Source organism: Mytilus trossulus, chromosome 7 (assembly GCF_036588685.1).
Source record: "Mytilus trossulus isolate FHL-02 chromosome 7, PNRI_Mtr1.1.1.hap1, whole genome shotgun sequence".
Lineage (NCBI taxonomy): Eukaryota > Metazoa > Mollusca > Bivalvia > Mytilida > Mytilidae > Mytilus > Mytilus trossulus.
This window is the reverse complement of record NC_086379.1, coordinates 10100758-10122726: the sequence shown is the minus strand read 5'-3', so window position 1 is coordinate 10122726 and position 21969 is coordinate 10100758. Positions and strand designations below refer to the sequence as shown.

The following is a 21969-nucleotide window of genomic DNA, read 5'->3' as shown; positions in this document are numbered from 1 at the left end:
ACAAACCGAGCAATTTAAATAACAGGAGCAAACCGGGAATACTTAGGTGCTCAGGGTAAGATCCTTTTGATCAACAATCCATTATGACAATATTATATATCTATTTAATGTCAAACCGCAACCAACATATTTACACAAGCCGCTCATCTGCTTCGTGGTAGGATGAAATTGAATTCATCCTCAACACTAAAAACACTTCGGCCTTCTGTGCTCATTATTCTATTTAGTTGCATTATGTTCAAGGTTATGTTGCCTTTTTGAAATTGTTTAACACCTCACACCTTACTTCATTTTATTGATTTTGTATATTTACATTGTGTCATAGATCATATATCTCGTTCAATGTATGTTCACTTATCTTAACAAATGGTTAATATGTCTTTTGATTGGCCATTTCTATATTGATATTTTATATGTGACTGCATGACTTCTATGTTGTGGTGAATATTTTGTTACGCTAATGTTTCTGGTAAAGATGAAGGTTGTTAGCTGCTATTGTTTCCAACTCACATGTCCTAACTCAGGAACCTGATCAGGTTCTTTGGTTAACGTTTGTTGATGTGGTTTCTCGGCCAATGCGCCATGTTGAAGACCGCGTACGTTGTCATATAATGGTTTAATTTTACAAATTGTGACTTGTACTTGGCACTCATACCACATCTTCATATATCTACTGCTGACTATGATTTGTAATAGTACCAACATTTAGCGTCCAGTTTCAATATCAAGATTATGTGAAGTCAAACGGATTTCTGTTATTCATTAACGAAATATGCAGGATTAAAGCATTTCTGGAAATAGAATTTTAAAAGTACATTTGTAAACACGTAATATACATATCTATGATCTGCACTTTGAAGAAGTCCTTATAAAAGATCATAAAACATGTAACCGTCTTAATTTGTTAATGTTGACTGACAAAAATACGCTGTCTAAGATTAAATGTAAGTTATGAACTGCCTTCATCAAGGATTTGTATAGTTAGACTAACTATATACAAATCCTTGCTTAAAATGATAAGCAAAATGATTAATGAATTCCAAAATTCGGCTCATACTGCGATTGAACTGATGATCTCCCATTAAAATATTTTTTTACAGTACTTAGTTTGAAGGAACCTGTTCTATCATAGCAGATTTGTGGAACTCATATCGGAAACCTTTTCTGATTAAAACATACTACTCAACTAAGCGTATACAGCCGATTAAACTTACTGAAAATGATAAATATAAGCGGACGGTATATTTGATAAACGAATTATAAATAGCAACTGGTTGATTATTTAGGGAATCACTAAAGCATATTTTGGTCCCTCTTATAGCAGTCAGTGCCCCCCCCCCAAAAAAAATAAAATAAATAAAAATTTCTTGATCCTCAACCTGAGACTACTATAACACATTGTGTTATAGTAGTCTCAGTCCTCAACTGTTCGCCACTCGACTTTGAATGATTTTCCGGAACTGTTCCTCCTCCTGAAACGACTTTAAATTTACAACAAACAAAGATGGCATCCTAGTGGAAATGTGTTTTTAAAAATATAATTTTACCATTATTTTTATGCATTTATAGCTTACTGTTGATACATAAAAAGGTTTATGCATTGCCATTTAAGTACAAGTTTAGAAATAATATCAAATAGTATAAAAAAAACCTTGCACACTGAAAATTACAGAACGTTGCTCTAATTTCCCGCGTTTGTCAGAACTTTGCAAGTGTGCCTTGAATGATGAAATGTGGACTCAGAGTTACCAACATTGTTTTCATAGAAATTTTCGAAGAGACCACTTTAAATTGCTTAGAAAATAATACAGGAGTTTGCTTTTTCCTCATACTTAATTTCAGTTAAGGTGCACAGTATTTACAGATCCTGAAAAAGCCCCAAATCATGTGTCATATTGTTTGCTCCCATACTCATTCAGAATCCCTAGTATCTCAGCGTATAACAAACTCAGACAATAACTTACTCAGCCTATAACCTAATCTGCCTCACAAAATCAGACTACTAGAATTTAAGAACTTAGTCAGTAGAAGAATATAAGTATGATGTTGTATGTTGTTATATTGAAAATTAATTATCAACTTAATTTGAAATTGATTATTATATTATGAACATTTTAGAAGCGAGCAATATAAATTACGCTAACAAGATACATGTATATAAAGAAAAGTAAGAATAAATTCATTTAATAATTTCTGTATTATTATTTGTGGGTGCCTTTAAAAATAAGTTATCAAATGCATATCTTATTTTATTGGACTGGAAATATGACATCATTCCACATGTATCCCTTGAAACCTTAAGCATCTGATTCTCCTGAATGATAATAACTAACAACTGGCACATGTACTGTTTATACCTAGAGCCGTGGTGTAGTGGTAAGTGCATCAGACTACTAACACAAGGGTTCCTGGTTCGATTCCCATTCTGGATGAAAATTTCAGGAACCCGTGTTAAGAGAGAGCCATATCTCTTGCACGTTAAAGACACCTTTGTAGATTTCGAAAAAGAGTAGGCTAATAAAAAGATCACTCTTGCACACAAACAAATCGTGTGACAAATCATTTTGTTTGTTTTTCTTGATTCCCAATCATGTCAGTCAGAGCTCAGACATAAATAAGTCTGAATCTGCTTTAATTTTGACTCATAGAGGTCTAAATATGTAAGTTTTAGGATTTGTCTCCCTTTAATGTATCACAAAATATGACTTGAATAAGTCCAATATTGTTAAACAATAAATAATTGACCAGAATCAAAAAGTTGCAAATATCGACTCCTGCAAGTCAATAAGTGATCAAAAATTCAAAATTGGTTAACAGTTCAAGACCCATGCATATTTATAAGGAGGTCATGCATCTAAATCAAATAATGACATCATTGAAAGTCAATGCTTTGTCTTCTAAAGAAAAATATGAATGAGAGTCTAAAAAATCGGAGGTAATGTTAATTAACCTTACAATGCAACCACCTGGAATCACACTTAATGAGGTAAAACATCTGTGTTTAGTAAGGATGTTCAATTAGATAATTAAATATAGATAGCTCAAGTCCTTTTGAACTCTCATACAGGTTTTTGCTGTCATAGGTGGTGTAGTTTGGCCACAAAGTAACATTAAGTTTTTTCACCAACATGAATAGACCTAAACAAGTCTGTCATTTTCTGACTTAGATGAGTCTAAAATTGAAACTACATTTTTATAATAAATACATGTTTGGACTTATTTAAGTCAAAAACAAAAATCAACTTGTTTATGTCTGAGCTCTGACTGCATGTAGACGCTTCAATGCAAAAATACCTTGATTTAAAACGCTCATTGTCTACAGCATCGGGAAAGATATCACCAATAACCAACATAGCAAAAAAAAATAGTGGACAAGAATGGCCAATAAAATTTTTCGGGTCTCTGTGATTTAACCAGGTCGGTCGTGTGAGGGGTAACAAACAATATTTTATTTTTGGCCTTATAAAAATTCAGTTTTTACTTATTATTAATTTCTGATTTTAGATGGAGAAAACAGCATGTGGATTTTGCCACAGAGGGCAAGAGGTTTCAGATATATGTGGTAAACTTCATGTTCAGAATGTAAAAGGAAAGAAGATTGCAGCTCACCACAAGTGTTTGGTATTTATAAACATTTCCAGATGATTTATTTATTTATTGTCATGGGAAATCATTACTGATTTTTTTTCATTTCACAAAACACAGATATGAAGAATATCAAGTAAAAATTTTGGTGTGGTCACTTACACTGTTCTAGAGCTTAGTCCATTTACATTTTGAAAAATTGCTGGATTTTTTGTTTCTGTTCTCTAACTTAATAGATATAGGAAGATGTGGTGTGAGTGTCAATGAGACAACTCTCCATCCAAATAACAATTTTAAAAAAAGTAAACCATTAAAGGTCAATGTACGGCCTTCAACACAGAGCCTTGGCTCACACATAACAACAAGCTACCAGGAAAAATAGGTCTCTGTTTGAGCCCCATCCGAATGTTATGAAACTTAATATTCAGGATGCTTATAACCACAATAACAGATATAATTTGGGTTGCATCACTGTTCTAGAATTATGTCCTTTTATTATGTTGTATGCAAGCATTGGCATCATTAATGTGTGTCCCCTGGACAAAAATTCTACATGTTCTATTCTCCATTTATTTTACTTCTCTTAACATGTTTAAAATTTTTAATTTTTATTCATTTTCAGCAATACAGCGCAACATTGATTCAGTACAAATTCGATAGTTTTGGTGGGTTCAAATTGGACAAAGTATTAGATGAAATGAAAAGAGGACGATACATGGTTAGTGAAACAAATATTTACAGGGTTTTGTTGCATATTTACATGTATGTAATTGTACATCGTTGACATGTTTTTATATGACCACAAAATTTTTAAATAATTACAGGTTACTGTACTTCACCTATAAGTAAAACGCATAACATGTATTAGTTTATGCTGGAAGGTACAAAGATTTATTTGTATTTTGATAACCTGACCAATTAAGTGTTGAAAATATCATTCTAATCTAGAAATTCCAATGCAATACGCTGAATAAGACAGATCAGATTAGAACTATTCTTTGTACTCCTCGGAATCAACTGCAAAAAGATATCCCTATGAAAACCCTGTTGTAAAGGTACCAGAAATAAGACTGAAAGTATTTATATCATTATATAGTGAAAAATATAGAAAAATTTAACCTCATTTTTAAAAGTGTGTGTTAACATCAGAGATTATGTTTTATAATAAAAGTAACTTTTTGTTTGATTTTTTGATAGCGTTGTTCAGAATGTAAGAAGACGTCTAAAGGCAAGAAGAACAGAGATGGATTACCAATAGGAGGTGCTACTGCAGGTTGTGCACTTAGAAATTGTAATAAAACTTTCCATTTTTATTGTGCTAATTGCAGTACCACTGCCATAACCAAGCGTATGCTTATAAAATATAAAGAACAGAATGAACAGGTTGTGATGTATAGGTAAGTGTGTGTTATCTAGATTTCATGTAATTCATGTTGGAATTCACATTTAGTCAGCTTAAAACTAAAAAAGTAAAATTGGGTGGAGTGGGGGGGAGGGTTCATGATCCTGAAATCGTAGACAAGTAGACAGGAACTAGAGTCAGGGTTCTCACTTTAGCAAGTTCCTGGGTCATGGACTTATCATTTTCCAAACTGCCATTTACTGTTGAGTCCAAAGATGCTTCAAGATTTTAAATATTGCATTTGTTTCAACTGAGCATGCATATCATTTTATAGCACAAAATAATCTAAATCTGATGTCATTTCTTTATTCGTATTTATGATTTCATACAAAATTACAATATAGCAAACGATTTGAACAAAGGCTTTATTTATGGACAAACAAATTTCTGACAGACAAACAAAGGTATGATAAACCTTTAATTATAATTATAGAATAACTTATTGAAGAATTCAAATAGAGAAAAATATTGAACGAGTGACCGAACAACACATTAATTCATGAATGCGCACAGCACAGCATGAGTTCATTATCAGTGTTGTTCAGTCACAAGTTGAATATTTTTCAATATTTGAATTCTTTCATTAGTCATGTTAGTTATTCTTTTTATTACATTTGCAAATGGCTTTTTTTATAAAATTAAAGTAGAAAATGAAGGAACTATATCTTTTTCTACGCATTCACATTTTGTTTTGATCCGACGTTTTCGAAGTCTTGACAACCCCTATTGTTTTATGATGTCAGAGGACTGAAAAAACAATGTTTATTTCACATGTGGAATAATCGGTTTTTATTTAACTGGAAAATTCAATGTAATTCATTGCAACAAATGTAATAAAAGTCATTCTTCAAGACACAAAACATTTGTATACCTGAAATAAATATTTCTATTTTAATTAATTTTTGAAGGGAAGGGGGAGGGGTCAAACTTCCTGCATTTATACAAAATTAAAAAAAAAAACACCTTATTTTCAACATTATTAATATTCAGATATAAGCCAATTCATTACCTTAAGTCATGTTTTGCCTACATTTTTCTTAAACGCGGTTGTAATGTAATAAATTTAAATTTTGGTTAAGCTATGGCACATTTCTTACATTACAAAAAACCTGCAGTAGAATGTCCAGCATGTTTTTGTCAACCTTATCACATTACCGATGCTATTGGTGCCTGAAACACATTCACCTAAACAGAATCAAAATGTTACCTTAAAAAAACTACTTATCTGCTAAGGCTGTAAAAGACTTGTCAGCTCAGAATCAGAATAATTTGTCTGAGTAGAGTGGCTTGTCTTGTTATTTTCCTAATTAATAATGATAAAGTATCATGTTCAACATTTAAGCTCTGGATATTAGTTTAATAGTGTAAAATGCAAGATGTAAACCTTTATTTGTTCCTCCTAATAAAAGTTTATCTGGAAGATTTGCAATAATATCTGTTCCTGTTGGATTTGATATTTATAGATTATCTTTGGTTATCTCAAACAGATAAAAGCAATCCAGTTGAGATGACCAATGATAATCTGTTTATTGCTATTTTACCTATGAAGATGTTGTTAAATTCCTTGACAATGGCACATGTTGCCTTCAATTCTAGAAATAATTTGCATATCACTCAAAACGGCTGAGAAAGGAAATAATCAGTCAACAAGATCATAGGAAAAATTCATAAAATATTGATAATCCTGAATATTTTCTTTCATTTTCAACCAATATTATTAAGGAAACACAATTTATGTTCTGACATAACAAATTATGTTTTTTTCCTGATCTTCATGACATATTAGTTATGTCACTTGATGTAAAACACCCAATTCATCCATAAAGAGGGTTTGTAACTAGTAGTTTTCAACTAACAATAATTTTTAAGTCACAAAAGTATTTTGCTCTATTTGTGGTACATCAACTCCTTATCTATTTCTATTTATGATATATGTCCTTATTATTTTTTTTTGTTTCAGAGTTTTTTGTTCACCTCAGCATGAAGCTAATTTTAGGAATAACAAATGTAAGTAAAGTCTTTGATTATAGCTTCATATTACTGAATTATGTAATTGCTTTTGTGCAATCAAAACCGTACCGGGCAGACGTAATAGTTATTGAATTTCCAGACATTATGAATTTGTATGAGATATATAAAAAAAAAACCATGCATTGTTCACATAACTCTTAGACAAAATATCTTTTTCAAATGTTTACAGGCAGCAGAGAGACGTATTGCCGCAAAGTTGCGGTCACGATAAACAAGGATAAAAAGTCAGTGTTTACCTATGGCTAAATATACTTCACATGAATTCAGGTCACTGATTGGTTGTCTATTTAAAGTCAGAATGCATCACTTCTTTTCAAAGATTACAAGAAAGACTTATCGGTTGTCATTGAACGATAACAATAGAGACGTTCCGAAGGTCCTTAACTCGTTGGTTTTGGCTTTTATTACGTGAAGACAATCAGATAGGATGACAATTTTTTGTTATGGAATAATATCAGTCAAATAAAAGAAAGTGTAGTAGATCATGTTGTTCAGAATAGGGAAAACAGTATCTTTTGAAGGTCATTTTTCAAACCCCACATGGTCAACAGTTCAGAGAATTACTGTCAAAAACTTAATTAGAATTTTGCTAAATCTACCACAAATAATTTATGTATACATCATACTTATTGAACAGTTTACGAAAAAAGAGAAAACCAGAGGATATATCAATTTTCTGTAAGTGCTTGAGAAATAATTGTATGATTTAAATACATGTAACAGTCTTTGGAGAAAAATGTAGGTAGTTATGCAAAATAAATCGATCAAGATTTCTAACAAATTGGATTATTATATAAATAAGAATCCTTTAAAAGCAAAGGAATTTTAAGCATAAGGTAAAGAAAATAAAAACAAACCATTACATAAAAAAAAAATCATCATTGACATTCACATTCATCAGGAAGATACTTTTGTTTCAAGTGTTCAACCATATTGTCACAGACGGTACATTAACTGTATGCATTCACCTTTCTTCAAAATTTGAAATATTGAGATTTTTAACTTCATACATAAAAATTAGTCATTCTTTCAAATGACTAATTTTTATGTATGAAGTTAAAAATCTCAAAGAAATGTCCGTTCATTTGTCCGTTTGTTCATTCATTTGTTCGTGTGACTAGAAGTGGTTTAATTATATCCCACGCAACAAAGTTGCAAAGGGTATAATGTTTTTGACCCGCCAGTCCGTCCGTCCGTCCGTCAGTCCAGTTTCTTGTCATCGCAACTCCTCTCAAACCACTCAACAGAATTTCACCAAACCTTTTTATATGAAAAGAACATATTATGTAAATGTGCATATCAACAGGAAATTACGATTCAATATTTTTTCTAGGAGTTACACCTCTTTGAACTTATTTGCTCTAAGGTACTACTTCAACAGTTTGTCATCTCAACTCCTGTCAAACCACACAACAGAATTTCATGAAACTTTGTAGATAATATATTGACATTACTAGTATATAAATACTCAAGAATAAGGGTGATGAAGTGTGTTTTAGGAATCAAATATATGTGGCTAAAGAATATAACAATGTACGAAAGAAGTTAATTAGAATATTTTTTTATTGTAGCTGAACTTTTCTTACCATTCAGTTCCAAGATGGAGTCTTCTTCTGAAGAAGAGGAGGCCAATGAAGATGAACAGAGTAAATCTGGCATTAACTCTTCTTCAGAAGAAGAGGATATTGATGAAGACCAGGAAGAAGATATTGAATCTGATACGCAGCAGAATAATAATGCTGTACCACAACACAGTGATAAACGCTTGTTAGATGTTTCCATCTTAACTCAACCAAGTCCTTCCCAATCAAAGCTAGCACATAGTAATGGTATATCTTTCAGTAAATCTTCCAATTCAATGTTCACTGATGATGAAGATGATGACGACGATGACAAATCTGAAGAGATATCTAACTTACACCTTATATTGGGAAACGATGACGATGAAATCAGTAAGACAAATAAGGTTAAAAATGCAAAACGCCATAAAATTGTTCCTGAAGTTGACAGTGATGATCTTAACGATGATGAGGAAATTAGTAAGCCAAATAAATTAAAAAGTGCAAAACGACATAAAACTGTTCCTGAAGTTGACAATGATGATCTTACCCCAAATAAACTAAGAGTTGAGGCGGAAATAAATGCAGTAGCAGGAGGAAGCAGTTCACAGAAAGCAACACCAAATCAGAACAAAAAATCTGTGCCAAGAACTTCCATATTGAAAGATCTGTATGAGAACTCTTCTGATGATGAAATAAGAGAAGCACCTGAAGAACGTCCTCGGTCGTCCCGCAGATGTGCAAAAAATGTATCTTACAACAATAGCAACCAACTACCACAAAGCAATCAAAGGAACAAAAGAAAACATTCAGGCAGTGATGATTCTATTGTACATAAAAAGAAAACGCCATTAAAAAGGCCTTGCATCAGCAGTGACGAATCAGAAGATTTTCTCTCTGAAAAGGAAGTAAAAAGTAGAAGTAAAAAAATAAGACTGAAGACAAACAAATCAAAACTTAATGATGACTCATCTAATGACACTGAATCAAAAGACTGCTTAGACTCTCAGATTGTGTTAAAAGTTCAACAGGAAACTTCAGACAAGTTAGAGGTCAACGTTATTGATGTAGAAGACGGAGAAACAAGCCCTCCATCTGTTGTCAGAAATTTAAAAGTTCAGCTGGACAGATTAGATCCAGATACAATTACTAGGATGACTCCTAAAAAAGACAGATCTTCAGTCCACAAGGTTGTGAATACAAGTAGTTCATCTGTGAAAGATGTTCAAGATGATGAAGAAAACTCTAAGGAGAGTGAAACTGATGAGAAGACGAATGATAAAAGTAGTGTTGAGAAGCAGAAATCTGTATCAACTGGCCAATATTTAGACCTTGGCAATGGTGCTTCAAGTACAGAATCAGAAACAGAGCAAAACATGTACCCCAGTAAGTGTCTGCTTTACTAATTGGTTTAACATATTGTAGTGATTCAATATCATTTTTGGTAAGGTCTTGGTTCATATTGAATTTTTCAGGATATGGGTCAAATCAATATTTTAGGTCAAATATGTTAATTTCAACATGTTCATGATGTCAAAGTTTCATCAAAACTATTGGTTCTTCACTTAAGGAGGCTCGCGGGCATAAGATTTACAGAAAAAAAATAAACTTTTATTTTTCATTTCAAATTTCATTAATTACATTTAGTAGTTGTTACCAATGGTTACTTTATCTTAGGGTACAAAAATCATTCCAAAAAACTTTGTGTGTTGGCTACATGTGACTTATAAAATGTAGATATCATTGGAAAAGCTCCAACTTATCTCCCTTTGGTGCAAGAATGCCATTTTTTGGCATTAGAATTGAAATATCTTTTTTAACTCATCGGTGACCTATATTTTTAGCTCACCGGGCCCGAAGGGCCAAGTGAGCTTTTCTCATCACTTGGCGTCCGTCGTCGTCCGTCGTCCGGCTTTAACTTTTACAAATATCTTCTCCTCTGAAACTACTTGGCCAAATTAAACCAAACTTGGCCATAATCATCATTGATGTATCTAGTTTAAAGTTTGTGTTTTTTTACCCGGCCAACCATCCAAGATGGCCGCCATGGCTAAAAATAGAACATAGGGGTAAAATGCAGTTTTTGGCTTATAACTCAAAAACCAAAGCATTTAGAGCAAATCTGACATGGGGTAAAATTGTTTATCAGGTCAAAATCTATCTGCCCTGAAATTTGCAGATGAATCAGACAACCCATTGTTGGGTTGCTGCCCCTAAATTGGTAATTTTAAGGAACTTTTACTGATTTTGGTAATTATCTTGAATATTATTATAGATGGAGATAAACTGTAAACAGCAATAATGTTCAGCAAAGTAAGATTTACAAATAAGTCAACATGACCAAAATGGTCAGTTGACCCCTTTAGGAGTTATTGCCCTTTATAGTCAATTTAAATTTTTAACCATTTTTCGTAGATATCCATCATCTTTTACAAAAATCTTCTTCTCTGAAACTACCGGGTCAAATCAATCCAAACTTGGCCACAATCATCATTGGTGTATCTAGTTTAAAGTTTGTGTTTTTTTACCAGGCCAACCATCCGAGATGGCCGCCATGGCTAAAAATAGAACATAGGGGTAAAATGCAGTTTTTGGCTTATAACTCAAAAACCAAAGCATTTAGAGCAAATCTGACATGGTGTTAAATTGTTTATCAGGTCAAGATCTGTCTGCCCTGAAATTTTCAGATGAATCAGTCAACCCATTGTTGGGTTGCTGCCCCTAAATTGGTAATTTTAAGGAAATTTTACTGATTTTGGTAATTATCTTGAATATTATTATAGATGGAGATAAACTATAAACAGCAATAATGTTCAGCAAAGTAAGATCTACAAATAAGTCAACATGACCAAAATGGTCAGTTGACCCCTTTAGGAGTTATTGCCCTTTATAGTCATTTTTTAACCATTTTTCGTAATTATCCATCATCTTTTACAAAAATCTTCTCCTCTGAAACTACCGGGTCAAATTAATCCAAACTTGGCCACAATCATCATTGATGTATCTTTATAATCAATTTTTAACAATTTTCATAAAATTTGTAAATTTTTACTAAAATTTTCCACTGAAACTACACGGACAAGTTCATTTTAGATAGAGAATATTGTAAGATGCAAGAATTTTCAGTAAAGTAAGATGTACAAACACATCACAATCACCTTAACACAATTTTGTCATGAACTGTCTGCTTCCTTTGTTTAATTCACATATACCTAGGTGGGCGACACAGGCTCTTTAGAGCCTCTAGTTTATGGTTGTTTTCAAATAAGCTGTACATAAACTAAATAATTGTAAAATATAAGCAATTTCTGTAATTTGGTTCTTTTTTTTTTTCAATATTACCGATTTTTCTCCTATTAGTTCAACAGAAAAAAAGAACGTTAACAAAAATGTATGCTTCTTTCGAAAGGCAGATTGTGAGCCTAAATGAACGGTGACCCCATTTCTTTATTTCATTTTTCTATTAAGTATAAGATAAAGTTCATTTATACAAAAATAAGGCGAAATCCTATATTAAATAAAAAATTTGATTTAGACCCGCGAGCCCCCTTAAGTGGCCATATTACATGTATTATATCACCCTGTTTATTTATCAATAATACATTAGTGTGATACATAATTTTGAAAGGGTTGTTTTATAATAGCTTTTATTTTCATGAGTTTATATTCCCTCCTTTTGCAAGGAAATATTCCTCTAGTTTATGCAGGCTTTTACTTGTTTTAATTTAAAAGGCTCATGCAATATGCTACTTTGTGACTAAGGTGACAAGCTACTACCTTGTCTTTCACCTGTCTGGTCTTATTAACATTTGGTGTACGACAATTACTTACATAACTTACCCATGAACTCTTTTTGGTATTGATTGTCTTGAATACATACATTTACTAATATTAAAAGTTGAAAAATATGAATGCTTAACTCTCACTTCTTTTTAGAAAAAAAAACCCAAGTCTTCCTTATTTTTATTCTACTTTTAGATAAGCATGATTGTTGACATTATAGATGTGGGTTAAACGGGCGTATTGCATTTCCGCTAATTATTCAAAGTCCCAATACTACGTTTCCGCAAATTTAAAGTATACGTTTCCGCAATTTGCATTTATTACTTTTCCGCAAATTTACCTGGTAAATTATAAAGATTTGAATGTACATATGTGATATTTTTTTTATTTTTTTTTATTTTTAATAAAACAAATGTTCTGATCTCAGTATAGCTACAATTTTCTAGATATAACTAGTTGACTTGGGTAAGGATGAGTTAAACTGCATTGAGAAATCTTTGGTTTGGCTTACTTGCCAACTGACATGATTAAAGAATGCTTTGTTGAATTAATTGTCGATGCTCCATCTGACGATAAATGCATGAGGTCTACCGATTATATATTGGAATTTCATATGGGTGGCAATTGAGATTTCCATCAAGCATTTGGGCATCACCCCTGACCCCGAGGAAAAGAGAACAACGAATGACAGAACTGACTTATGAACTAATATCAAGATATGTTTGAACATATGTTTTCATACATTTTAATGATGTTTTTTACTTACTTGTTATGATGACCTATTAACTTAATGCATATTTATTTTTTATTATAGCTTTGCTTTCGATCAATAGGTATTCCTTAATTATATGCAGAAAAGTAATAATTTATTTTTTCCGGAATAGTTACTTTTTTTCCGGAAAAGTAAGATATTTATTTGCGGAAACGTAAACTTTTTTTTCCGGAAACGTCATCTTTTTTTCGCGGAAAAGTAATGCCAATTTGCGGAAACGTAAAACGCCGGGTTAAACAGGGGTTTATAATCTATTTATAATGCCTTGTAATTTTCTTTTAGCTTGTGGATTGATTTTGACTCAGGATTTGGAATGTAGTGACACACTGAGAGTAGAACTGATGAAACAAGCAGTGCATGAGTTAAATATAAAGGAAGACAAGCTGGCTTTCTGGCTAGATGCTTTTAAGTTAGAACACCTTCAGAAGGAAATAATGCCTCATCTAATGAATGACATTGGTCAGATATTATGGTAAGATTGGAATTTATGGATTTGAATAAAGGATTTCAGAATGAATATTTAACAAATGTAGTTCATTGTTTAACATCATGCATGCATGTCAATAATTGTATAATCTTTGTCTGATGCTAGAGATAGGTTGGGATTCACATTAAAACTTATTTTACTATTTAATTGAATAATTAGGAAGCTTGCCTCAGATATTTTTTTTTATTATAATCAGAGTTTTGTTTGTTGATTGAGTATTATAAATTTCATGTGTCTGAAGCAAGGCTTCCAAAAAATATTTTAGGCAGTCAGACATGTCTTATCCCGATTTAAATTCCCTATAAAGACTTAGTAACAAAAGGCAATTATGATTATCAGTTAGCCATCATACATAATTGACCAATGATTGACATTACAGCAGATTACAGTCAGTATGTAGCTAATGATAATATCTTTGGTTAGCTTGCTTGTTAGCTGAACAGTGAAGTCATTGTTAGGTAAGGTATACTACCCTCCTATTAAAGTAGCTTAGTCCTATGTACAGAGAGATAGATTGGTTATCTGTTGGGCTAGTCTACTATTAAAAGAGGGTAGTTTACCTAACCTAACAATGACTTCACGGTTCAGCTAACAAGCAAGCTAACCAAAGATATTACCATTAGCTACATACTGACCGAAATCTGCTGTAAAACGATATTAAACTTTACTTTGATATAAATTCGATGTTCTGAGTTCTTACATAAGCTGTTAAATTTGACAGTGCATCATTAGAATAGTTCAACATCAGCGTACTAATATCTGCTTTAGACGTCTTTATTTGTGCAAAATAACCTCGTCAAATACTGTTCTTTTGTTTTTTGATTTCCTAATACTAGCTGTTGACTCGACAAAGGTTAAACATGGACCAGAGATGGATAGGGAAAATCCATGTATGTTAACAAACCATGTTTGAGTTTAACATGTTTAAGTAGCTCTTTCCCTGTTGTATCTTCAAGAAAACACCCTAAATGAACCTTAATATACACAATGCTTATCACCACAAAAATATCTTCTTCAAATATAGGTGGAGTCAATCTTACCTTTCTGGAGTTATGTCCCTTCATTACATTATATGCAAGTGTGGGCATCATCACATTTTTCATTAATTTAATTAAAAGCCTCTATTGTAGCTCATACTTCTTAAGAAAGAGAAAACTTAAAATTGTTTTACTTTTTAAATTGTCTTTTAATCATAAAAGTATTGTCTAAAAAAATATTGAAAGAAAATGTGTGCTCTTTATCATATAGTGTACATGTTCTGATTGTTCTGCTATTTTTTGCATTAACAATCTTTTCAACAACAAGAGAATAGCTTATATGGGAAAATAATTATAAATTATATTTATCAAAATAAGGTCCTTTTAGGAAGTACACCACTAATTCATGGTCTCATTACTTTCTATGTTAAATTCCTCCATTTCAACCAGGCACACCTCTTTCATTTTAAGTTCAAATAAAGTGGCAATCATTGCATTTCAAAGCAACACTTTATGGTGTCTTCTACTGAAAAAATCAGCATACCTTACATTGCATATAAGAAAGAACTGGTTTCCGGAACTTTGGATGTACCAAAACAGGTACTTCAGATCTGACAAACAGACCAAATGTACCCTCTTTTTAAAAGTTGCTGCAGTTTTTTAAATATTTAAAATTAAAAGTCCAAAAGTGTTCTACAATGATCACCAGTCCTTCAGCTTTCATTTGATGACAAAAATACCTAAATATCTTACATATTTTGAAAGTTACACTCGTGCGTAGGAACTATTTTGCGTTAAATACATTGTATGTACTACTTTCTGGTATGTGCTTTCTGGCCGGGCCTGAATTAGTGGTGTCACACCTTTAGAATAACCAGGGCGCTCATGGTTCTGCCTTTGATTATTAAAATATCAATTCTTATAGAAATATCAGAAAAGTAAACATGTGTTTCTATGTTGTAGCAATGGGGGAGATGACCAGAGCAAGATTGCTAAGCTCCTGACCAGTGAAGACAAACTACACAGCCAGCTTCCTCATTACAGCTATGTTCTCAGTCTATATAAATCTATGGATAAAACCATGGTCAAGAGCATGCAAGACAATGTCTTTAAACAACTCAGGATAAATTTAACTAATGCTTCCAAGAAATGTGGTTGTACAATTGGCAAATTGTTAACAGTTCAGAATATGAATGCTCTTTTGTTGATAGTCAATGATAAACTTGATCCAAGAGGGTTAATTAGAATGAAAATGTTGCCAGAACATACAGATAGACTTTTCGAATGTAAACCATCAACTAAGTTTAATATGTTGAATAAGTTGCCTTCGAAACTACAGCTTGATGAGGAAAGATCCAAAATTGTAAATTTTGTTAGACAGGAATTTCAGCGCAATTTTTCGTTGAAAGTTATGCCATCAGAAAGTATATTTCAGGTCTCAGATGAGAGGTCTAATGTAAATTCAATAGCAACTGATTTGAAAAACTCCTGCAAGGAGGAAGATACATCAAAACAAGTACTTTGTGTTCTTCCAGTGGATAAAAATATACTCAATTATTCCCCTTTTTGTAAGAAGGTGCTTGGACAATTTACATGGCTGACTGTTGAAGATGAAAAACTGAGGATCATTGCCATTATAAATATTGATGAAACAACATCGACAATTGATGATATTATAAGTTCTATTGTTGTAGAAGAACAAAAGCTAAACATTCTGTTAGCCTATGATCCCCAGGAAACACCTGTATCATGTGCCATAGTAACTAATATTCCTTACAAAGGTAGGACATTTTATTGAGGTAGTGTTAACCATTGATAGATTGATTAATTGGTGTTAACCATTGATATATTGATTAATTAGTGTTAACCATTGATAGATTGATTAATTAGTGTTTACCATTGATATATTGATTAATTAGTGTTAACCATTGATAGATTGATTAATTAGTGTTTACCATTGATATATTGATTAATTAACCATTGATAGATTGATTAATTAACCATTGATATATTGATTAATTAGTGTTAACCATTGATAGATTGATTAATTAGTGTTAACCATTGATAGATTGATTAATTGGTGTTAACCATTGATAGATTGATTAATTAGTGTAAACCATTGATATATTGATTAATTAGTGTTAACCATTGATAGATTGTTTAATTAGTGTTAACCATTGATAGACTGATTAATTGGTGTTAACCATTGATAGATTGATTAATTAGTGTTAACCATTGATAGATTGATTGATTGGTGTTACCCATTGATAGATTGTTTCTGGACAATAACTTTACATGCTTAAGAAAAGGTAAAAAGAAATCAATGAAATTTAAACACACACAAGCAAGTTTGGATAGATTTGGGGGGGGGGGGGTTATGGTCCAAACAGTTTAGGAATAATATAAAAAACAAAATATTAAATGCTCTTTTAATCTTGAATTTAAATGTTTAACCCGGCATACCAAGGTATCCACTTCAGGGACTCTATTGAAATGATTCACACAGTCGTTGGTTCACCTCTTGGAGTTTAATTTAAATGATTAAAGTTCACAAGTTAAGGCTGGATAAATATCTTTATCAACAGGATGGTAGGTAGAAACTCTATAGATCCAGTAAACTAAGCATGAGCTCATCCAAAGTAGATAAATATTTGTTTTTCTCATTATTTCCTATCAAGTTTTAGTATTTTATGCATAGAACAAGAAAAAAAACCTATTTTCATTTATTTACCCCCAATAAACTGTAACATGTATATTGTTTTCTATATTTTTACAGAAGACAAGATTCGGGTTGGAAGAAAAGTTGTAGCTCCAGAAGTAAAAGATTCTGTCAGTACTCCAAGACAACATTTACCTCTTATTAGAATTAGGAAAGAAGTGACTCAGGTTATACGATCCTCCCCAAGAAAGAATGCAAACTAGGAAAACATTCACGTAGTTACATGTAGTAGAACAACTTCAAAGTGTGAAAATGAAATAATGGAACAAATTCATGAGTGAGAGGAAAATTAGATAATTAATTGCATTTATATAATACATGTATATATGTATAACATCTGTTGAAAATTATTAATCTGTCACATGATGGTTGGAAACACTATGTAACTTTGGTTTTGAGAATTGCTAGCAATATTTTGTATACTATGTATACTATCTCAATACTTTTGTATGAGTATGAAATGCCATTATGTGTTCCTATTGAATTTTAAGCAGCAGTTTATTAATAGAAATATTTTCATCAGTCGTAAATGCATATCAGTAATACATAGGTATATTCATAGAGTGCTGATTTTTATGAAATCACATATTCCATGTGAAATGAAAGTTTTCATGCATCTATTTAATTTACATTTATTTTTATATAGTTCTGAAGACCAAAATTTTATATTGCGGGGAAAGGGAACGAGGAATTCAGATTTTAGGCATTTTGGCGTTAAATTCTTCAATATTTCCAAAACTGTCTTGATAGTGTTATAAGCAGTTTTTTTTCACGAATCTCTTTTGTAGAGAATGAAGAAGTAGACAGTGTCTCAACATATGGTTGATAGGCCAACTCACTAGTTACCTGTCTTTAAAGTTTTAACAGGATAAAGAAAATAAAGGAGGCATCAGGAAATGATTTTTTGGGGTTCTTTTTATTCAGGATTAGCTTGATTATGTTTACAGGAGTTTTTTTTTATATGATTTTTTGGCTAGCCTTTTGAAAACAAGCTTTGTATCTAAAAAAAAATGATTTTTTTTTTATTTACAAAAGCACAATACATGTATAAACCTGTTTTTTTGCAAAGCATAAAACACATTCTTTTATTTATACTCCTAAATGTATGCTACCTTAAACAATACATGTACATGTATGTACACAGTCTTGTTTGTATGTAATGAATATGTGTATGTAAGAAGGTAGTGAATATGTGTGTATGTAAGAATGAAATGATAGTATTACGCAGATTGAAGATTTTACTTGTCTGATTTTAACATATTATGATCTAGTCATTTTATACAGTGTGTATGCTACATGTGCAATGAATTAAGATGTGTTTGCCTGCATATGCATTTTTTTACTTTGGAAGTTTTTTTGGTTTTTTTTTTATATTTGTGACTTTATAAAAAACATCCATTGGACCATGTACAGAATTATGAATAGAAAAATTTGAATGGATGTCAAATACTTTGTGCACACTGAAAATGTAGGTGAAGTTAATGATTTGTATCAATAGCTTTAGTAGGTTACCTCATTTTCAAAAGAGCCATTCCTGGTACTTAAACTTTATAGATTGGAATGAATCATCTTTAACATGTCTAAGTTGCTAGAACTTTAATGTCCTATCTGTTTTTAATGTGTGAAAAAAAAAAAAGAGTTTTTTATTGAGAAATTTTTGTTAGATTAGTTTTAAAAAGCTTTCTTTTTTGTTACCATATATAAATAAAAACTCTAAGCTTCACATTACTTAGAAGTTTTATATGAAACTGATATTTGATATTGTACTTCCATAAAGAAATAGAGAAGCATCTAGGTCGTTTTATTAACATATAATATATATTGTTGCTCCAAATCACAAGTCTAGGGTTAGTTTAGGTAATTATGCGCATGTGTACAGTTTTCTTGACTTCCAGGGATATCAGATTGAATGGTTGCTCTGGATTCCCAACTCTATTGATTTATTTGAAACTCATGAAATTTTTTCTATGTCTGTCTGCTATTGAGGGTTGTTGTTGTTGCATAGTTTTAAATTGTTTGCATCATTTAAATTAAAATAAATGTAGTCCACATTGAAAGGTGCAAGTACAACACCCCTTCAGCCGAAATGGAGTCTTCCATATTATCATTTCGAGGTGTCTCCCTTCTGGAAGTAACTTGCATGAATTCTGAATCAAAATAGTATACAATATGACATGTCAAGAAAATTAACTCGTCCTGTCGATAGATGTCCTTTTATATTAAAAAGATTGCAATTTAAAGCGGAATGTGTACAGAAAGGAGTCATGCCCACTGACCTAAAGGAAACTAAATATTTAAAGAGTTAGGAATGGGATTCCTTCTAGAATTAACGTAGGAAAATAGGTGATAAGATACGAAGTGAAATACCGTACCTCACTCTCAGTGACTGCTGGGGAAAGTAAACTTGGAATTGACAGTACAAAACTAAGTACATTGTTCATACACTTGTATTGGGCATTGGCTATTTTTAGAGTTGAGAAACTGTTAAGATTACATTAATTACATTTTACTTGTACAGTTGAATTAGTTTTGAAAATAATACTATCCAGCTATACATGTGTGAATGAAATTTTCATTTCAACACATTGGCAATCGTATCCCTCCATTCTGCTCTTTGATTAAAGTATGTAATAATTTGTAATAATGCAAAGAGGATAACGTTGTGCTTTAAAAACAAGAGGTATAAATTTACCTACAATCCTTGATATGAGTTTGAAGTATTTAAACAAAATTGACTATAAAAACCAACAATATTTAGATTTTTTTTCTAAATGAACAATTTAAAGTTATTCATCTCCTACATATGAGTATGATGATGTTTCTTATAAAAATAAGAGTAAAAGTTATTCTTAGCACTGTACCTCATTTGTCCCTTTATGTGGCAACAGAGATTCGGAAACACTTCAATTGAAATTTTATGGGGTTGATCTTTTTTCTTGAGATGTTTTAAGAATCATATAGGTATTTTAAAATTATAATGAAGGTCCCAGACCACCACACATTTTTCTAGAAAAAAACCTATTAAATATATACAAAGTTTATAAATATTTTTGTGCATATTTTTTTTATCTAAGAAGAAGAGCAGTAGTCTCTGATGTAAATATGTTTTTACTTTTATTCTGTTTTCCTTTTATATTTTTGTCCAAGTATATGTAATATTACAATAGTTGGGGGTGGGGGTCTAGATGCTTGCCAGCTGTATATTGTCTGGTTTTGAAAAAAAACATGAGTGACATCACTAAAATATGCAAAGTATCTTGAACCCATTTATAAATTTGTATCAACTGAATTTTGTATACTGTATGATTATTTTGTCTTACACACACGTTAGCTTCATCAGAACTGTTTTAACTCATTGCAAAAATGTCCTCCATTTCCATTAAATCAGAGCCTTCAATAAATTCTATTTTTTTAAATTTTCAGCAGATGGATGTTTTCTAATATCAAGATTGATATTTGTATGAGTAAATGAATTTTGTTATCACTTTTGTTATATTTGTAAGGGGTCATTCTATAACTCATAGTTTGTGTTAATGATGAAAAAAACTTATTAAATTTTATGATGTATGTTTGAAACGACTCAATTAGATTTTGTGTGGTTGGGTTATGTTATTACATGTACACTGCTGGAATGCATTGTTATATTTACTTTAAACTTTTTGTTCACCTCTCCTTTTGCCTCTCCTGGTTCAAAGAACTCTTTGAGCTGTTGTTTTCACTAAAAAATGACCTTGTATTTGTTATTGTATGTTATAAAATAATTGACCATGAGAAGGACGCAAAAAACATTAATTAACATCACTGGACTTGCATTTGATTTTAGTTTGATGATGGGAGAAAAATATGAACCATTTAAATAAGATTTTTATCTATTGATTTAAAGGAATTCTCAGGTATTTTAGCATAAGACCATTTCTGTATTTATATACATCAATGTATAGTTATGAAAAGTTCACATGAACCAGGTCAGTGGTCATTAGAGAGTTTTATTTGTTAGTTCTAGTCTGGTTTATATATTCATATTTTGAAATAAGCATGATTTATCTATCATTTGTATGTAAGTTCATATAAAAAATCGATAATAAACGATTATCATATATTTCTGTGTTGTCATGTTTTAATCATATTCTTTCTATATGTATTTGTGTTCCAGTAAGGAGACTAAATCCTACTGTGTTTAATTTAATTCTTGTAAAACTGATCATTTTAGTGTTCTTATTAATCTCAGTAAGGTATAGATTAAAATGTTCATTCTAATGCAATTGGTTTGTAACCTTGATTTTTTTTTATTGACAAATATTTTGAAGGTTTAGATTTCACGTTTTAACCGTCAGAATTTTTTTTTTTGGTTTTTAATTTAAAAAAAATGAATAAACAAGAAAGTCTCATTTTGTGCCTCAAAATCTTTATTCTTTTTTGTCAATATTGAAATCAGGATTTTACTGTCACAAATTGAGTTTACCAACTGATGGGATGGGAGGAATACATTTAAATGTTCTTGTGTACTGACAACATTTTTAACAAATATGTTTTTGTGATTCTGAATGAGTGGACATTTGAAGGGCATTAACTGTCAATTTTCAGCTCAACTGTTCCGAAGGGAATGTGACCTTTTGCCATTACTAGGCTTCTGTCTTTGTCCGTCTGGTGTTAA

General features: G+C 31.4%; 1 protein-coding gene across 1 annotated transcript; it reads left to right on the top strand.

The window, feature by feature from the left end:
• The first annotated feature begins 1501 nt into the window (after positions 1 to 1501).
• Positions 1502 to 21414, top strand: LOC134724613 (uncharacterized). The gene is made up of 9 exons (XM_063587740.1): positions 1502 to 1523; positions 3505 to 3621; positions 4208 to 4303; positions 4783 to 4982; positions 6948 to 6994; positions 8590 to 9963; positions 13415 to 13604; positions 15560 to 16377; positions 17373 to 21414. Exons 2-9 carry the CDS (start codon positions 3505 to 3507, stop codon positions 17516 to 17518), a joined length of 2988 nt encoding a protein of 995 aa, XP_063443810.1. The 5' UTR covers positions 1502 to 1523; the 3' UTR covers positions 17519 to 21414.
• The last annotated feature ends 555 nt before the right edge of the window (positions 21415 to 21969 follow it).

Excerpts from the sequence above, each read along its gene's own strand:
- LOC134724613 (XM_063587740.1), top strand. The coding sequence starts at position 3,505 with ATGGAGAAAACAGCATGTGGATTTTGCCACAGAGGGCAAGAGGTTTCA. Across the intron at positions 4,304-4,782 it reads TGAAAAGAGGACGATACATG|CGTTGTTCAGAATGTAAGAA; the intron begins GTTAGTGAAACA and ends ATTTTTTGATAG. Across the intron at positions 9,964-13,414 it reads AGAGCAAAACATGTACCCCA|CTTGTGGATTGATTTTGACT; the intron begins GTAAGTGTCTGC and ends ATTTTCTTTTAG.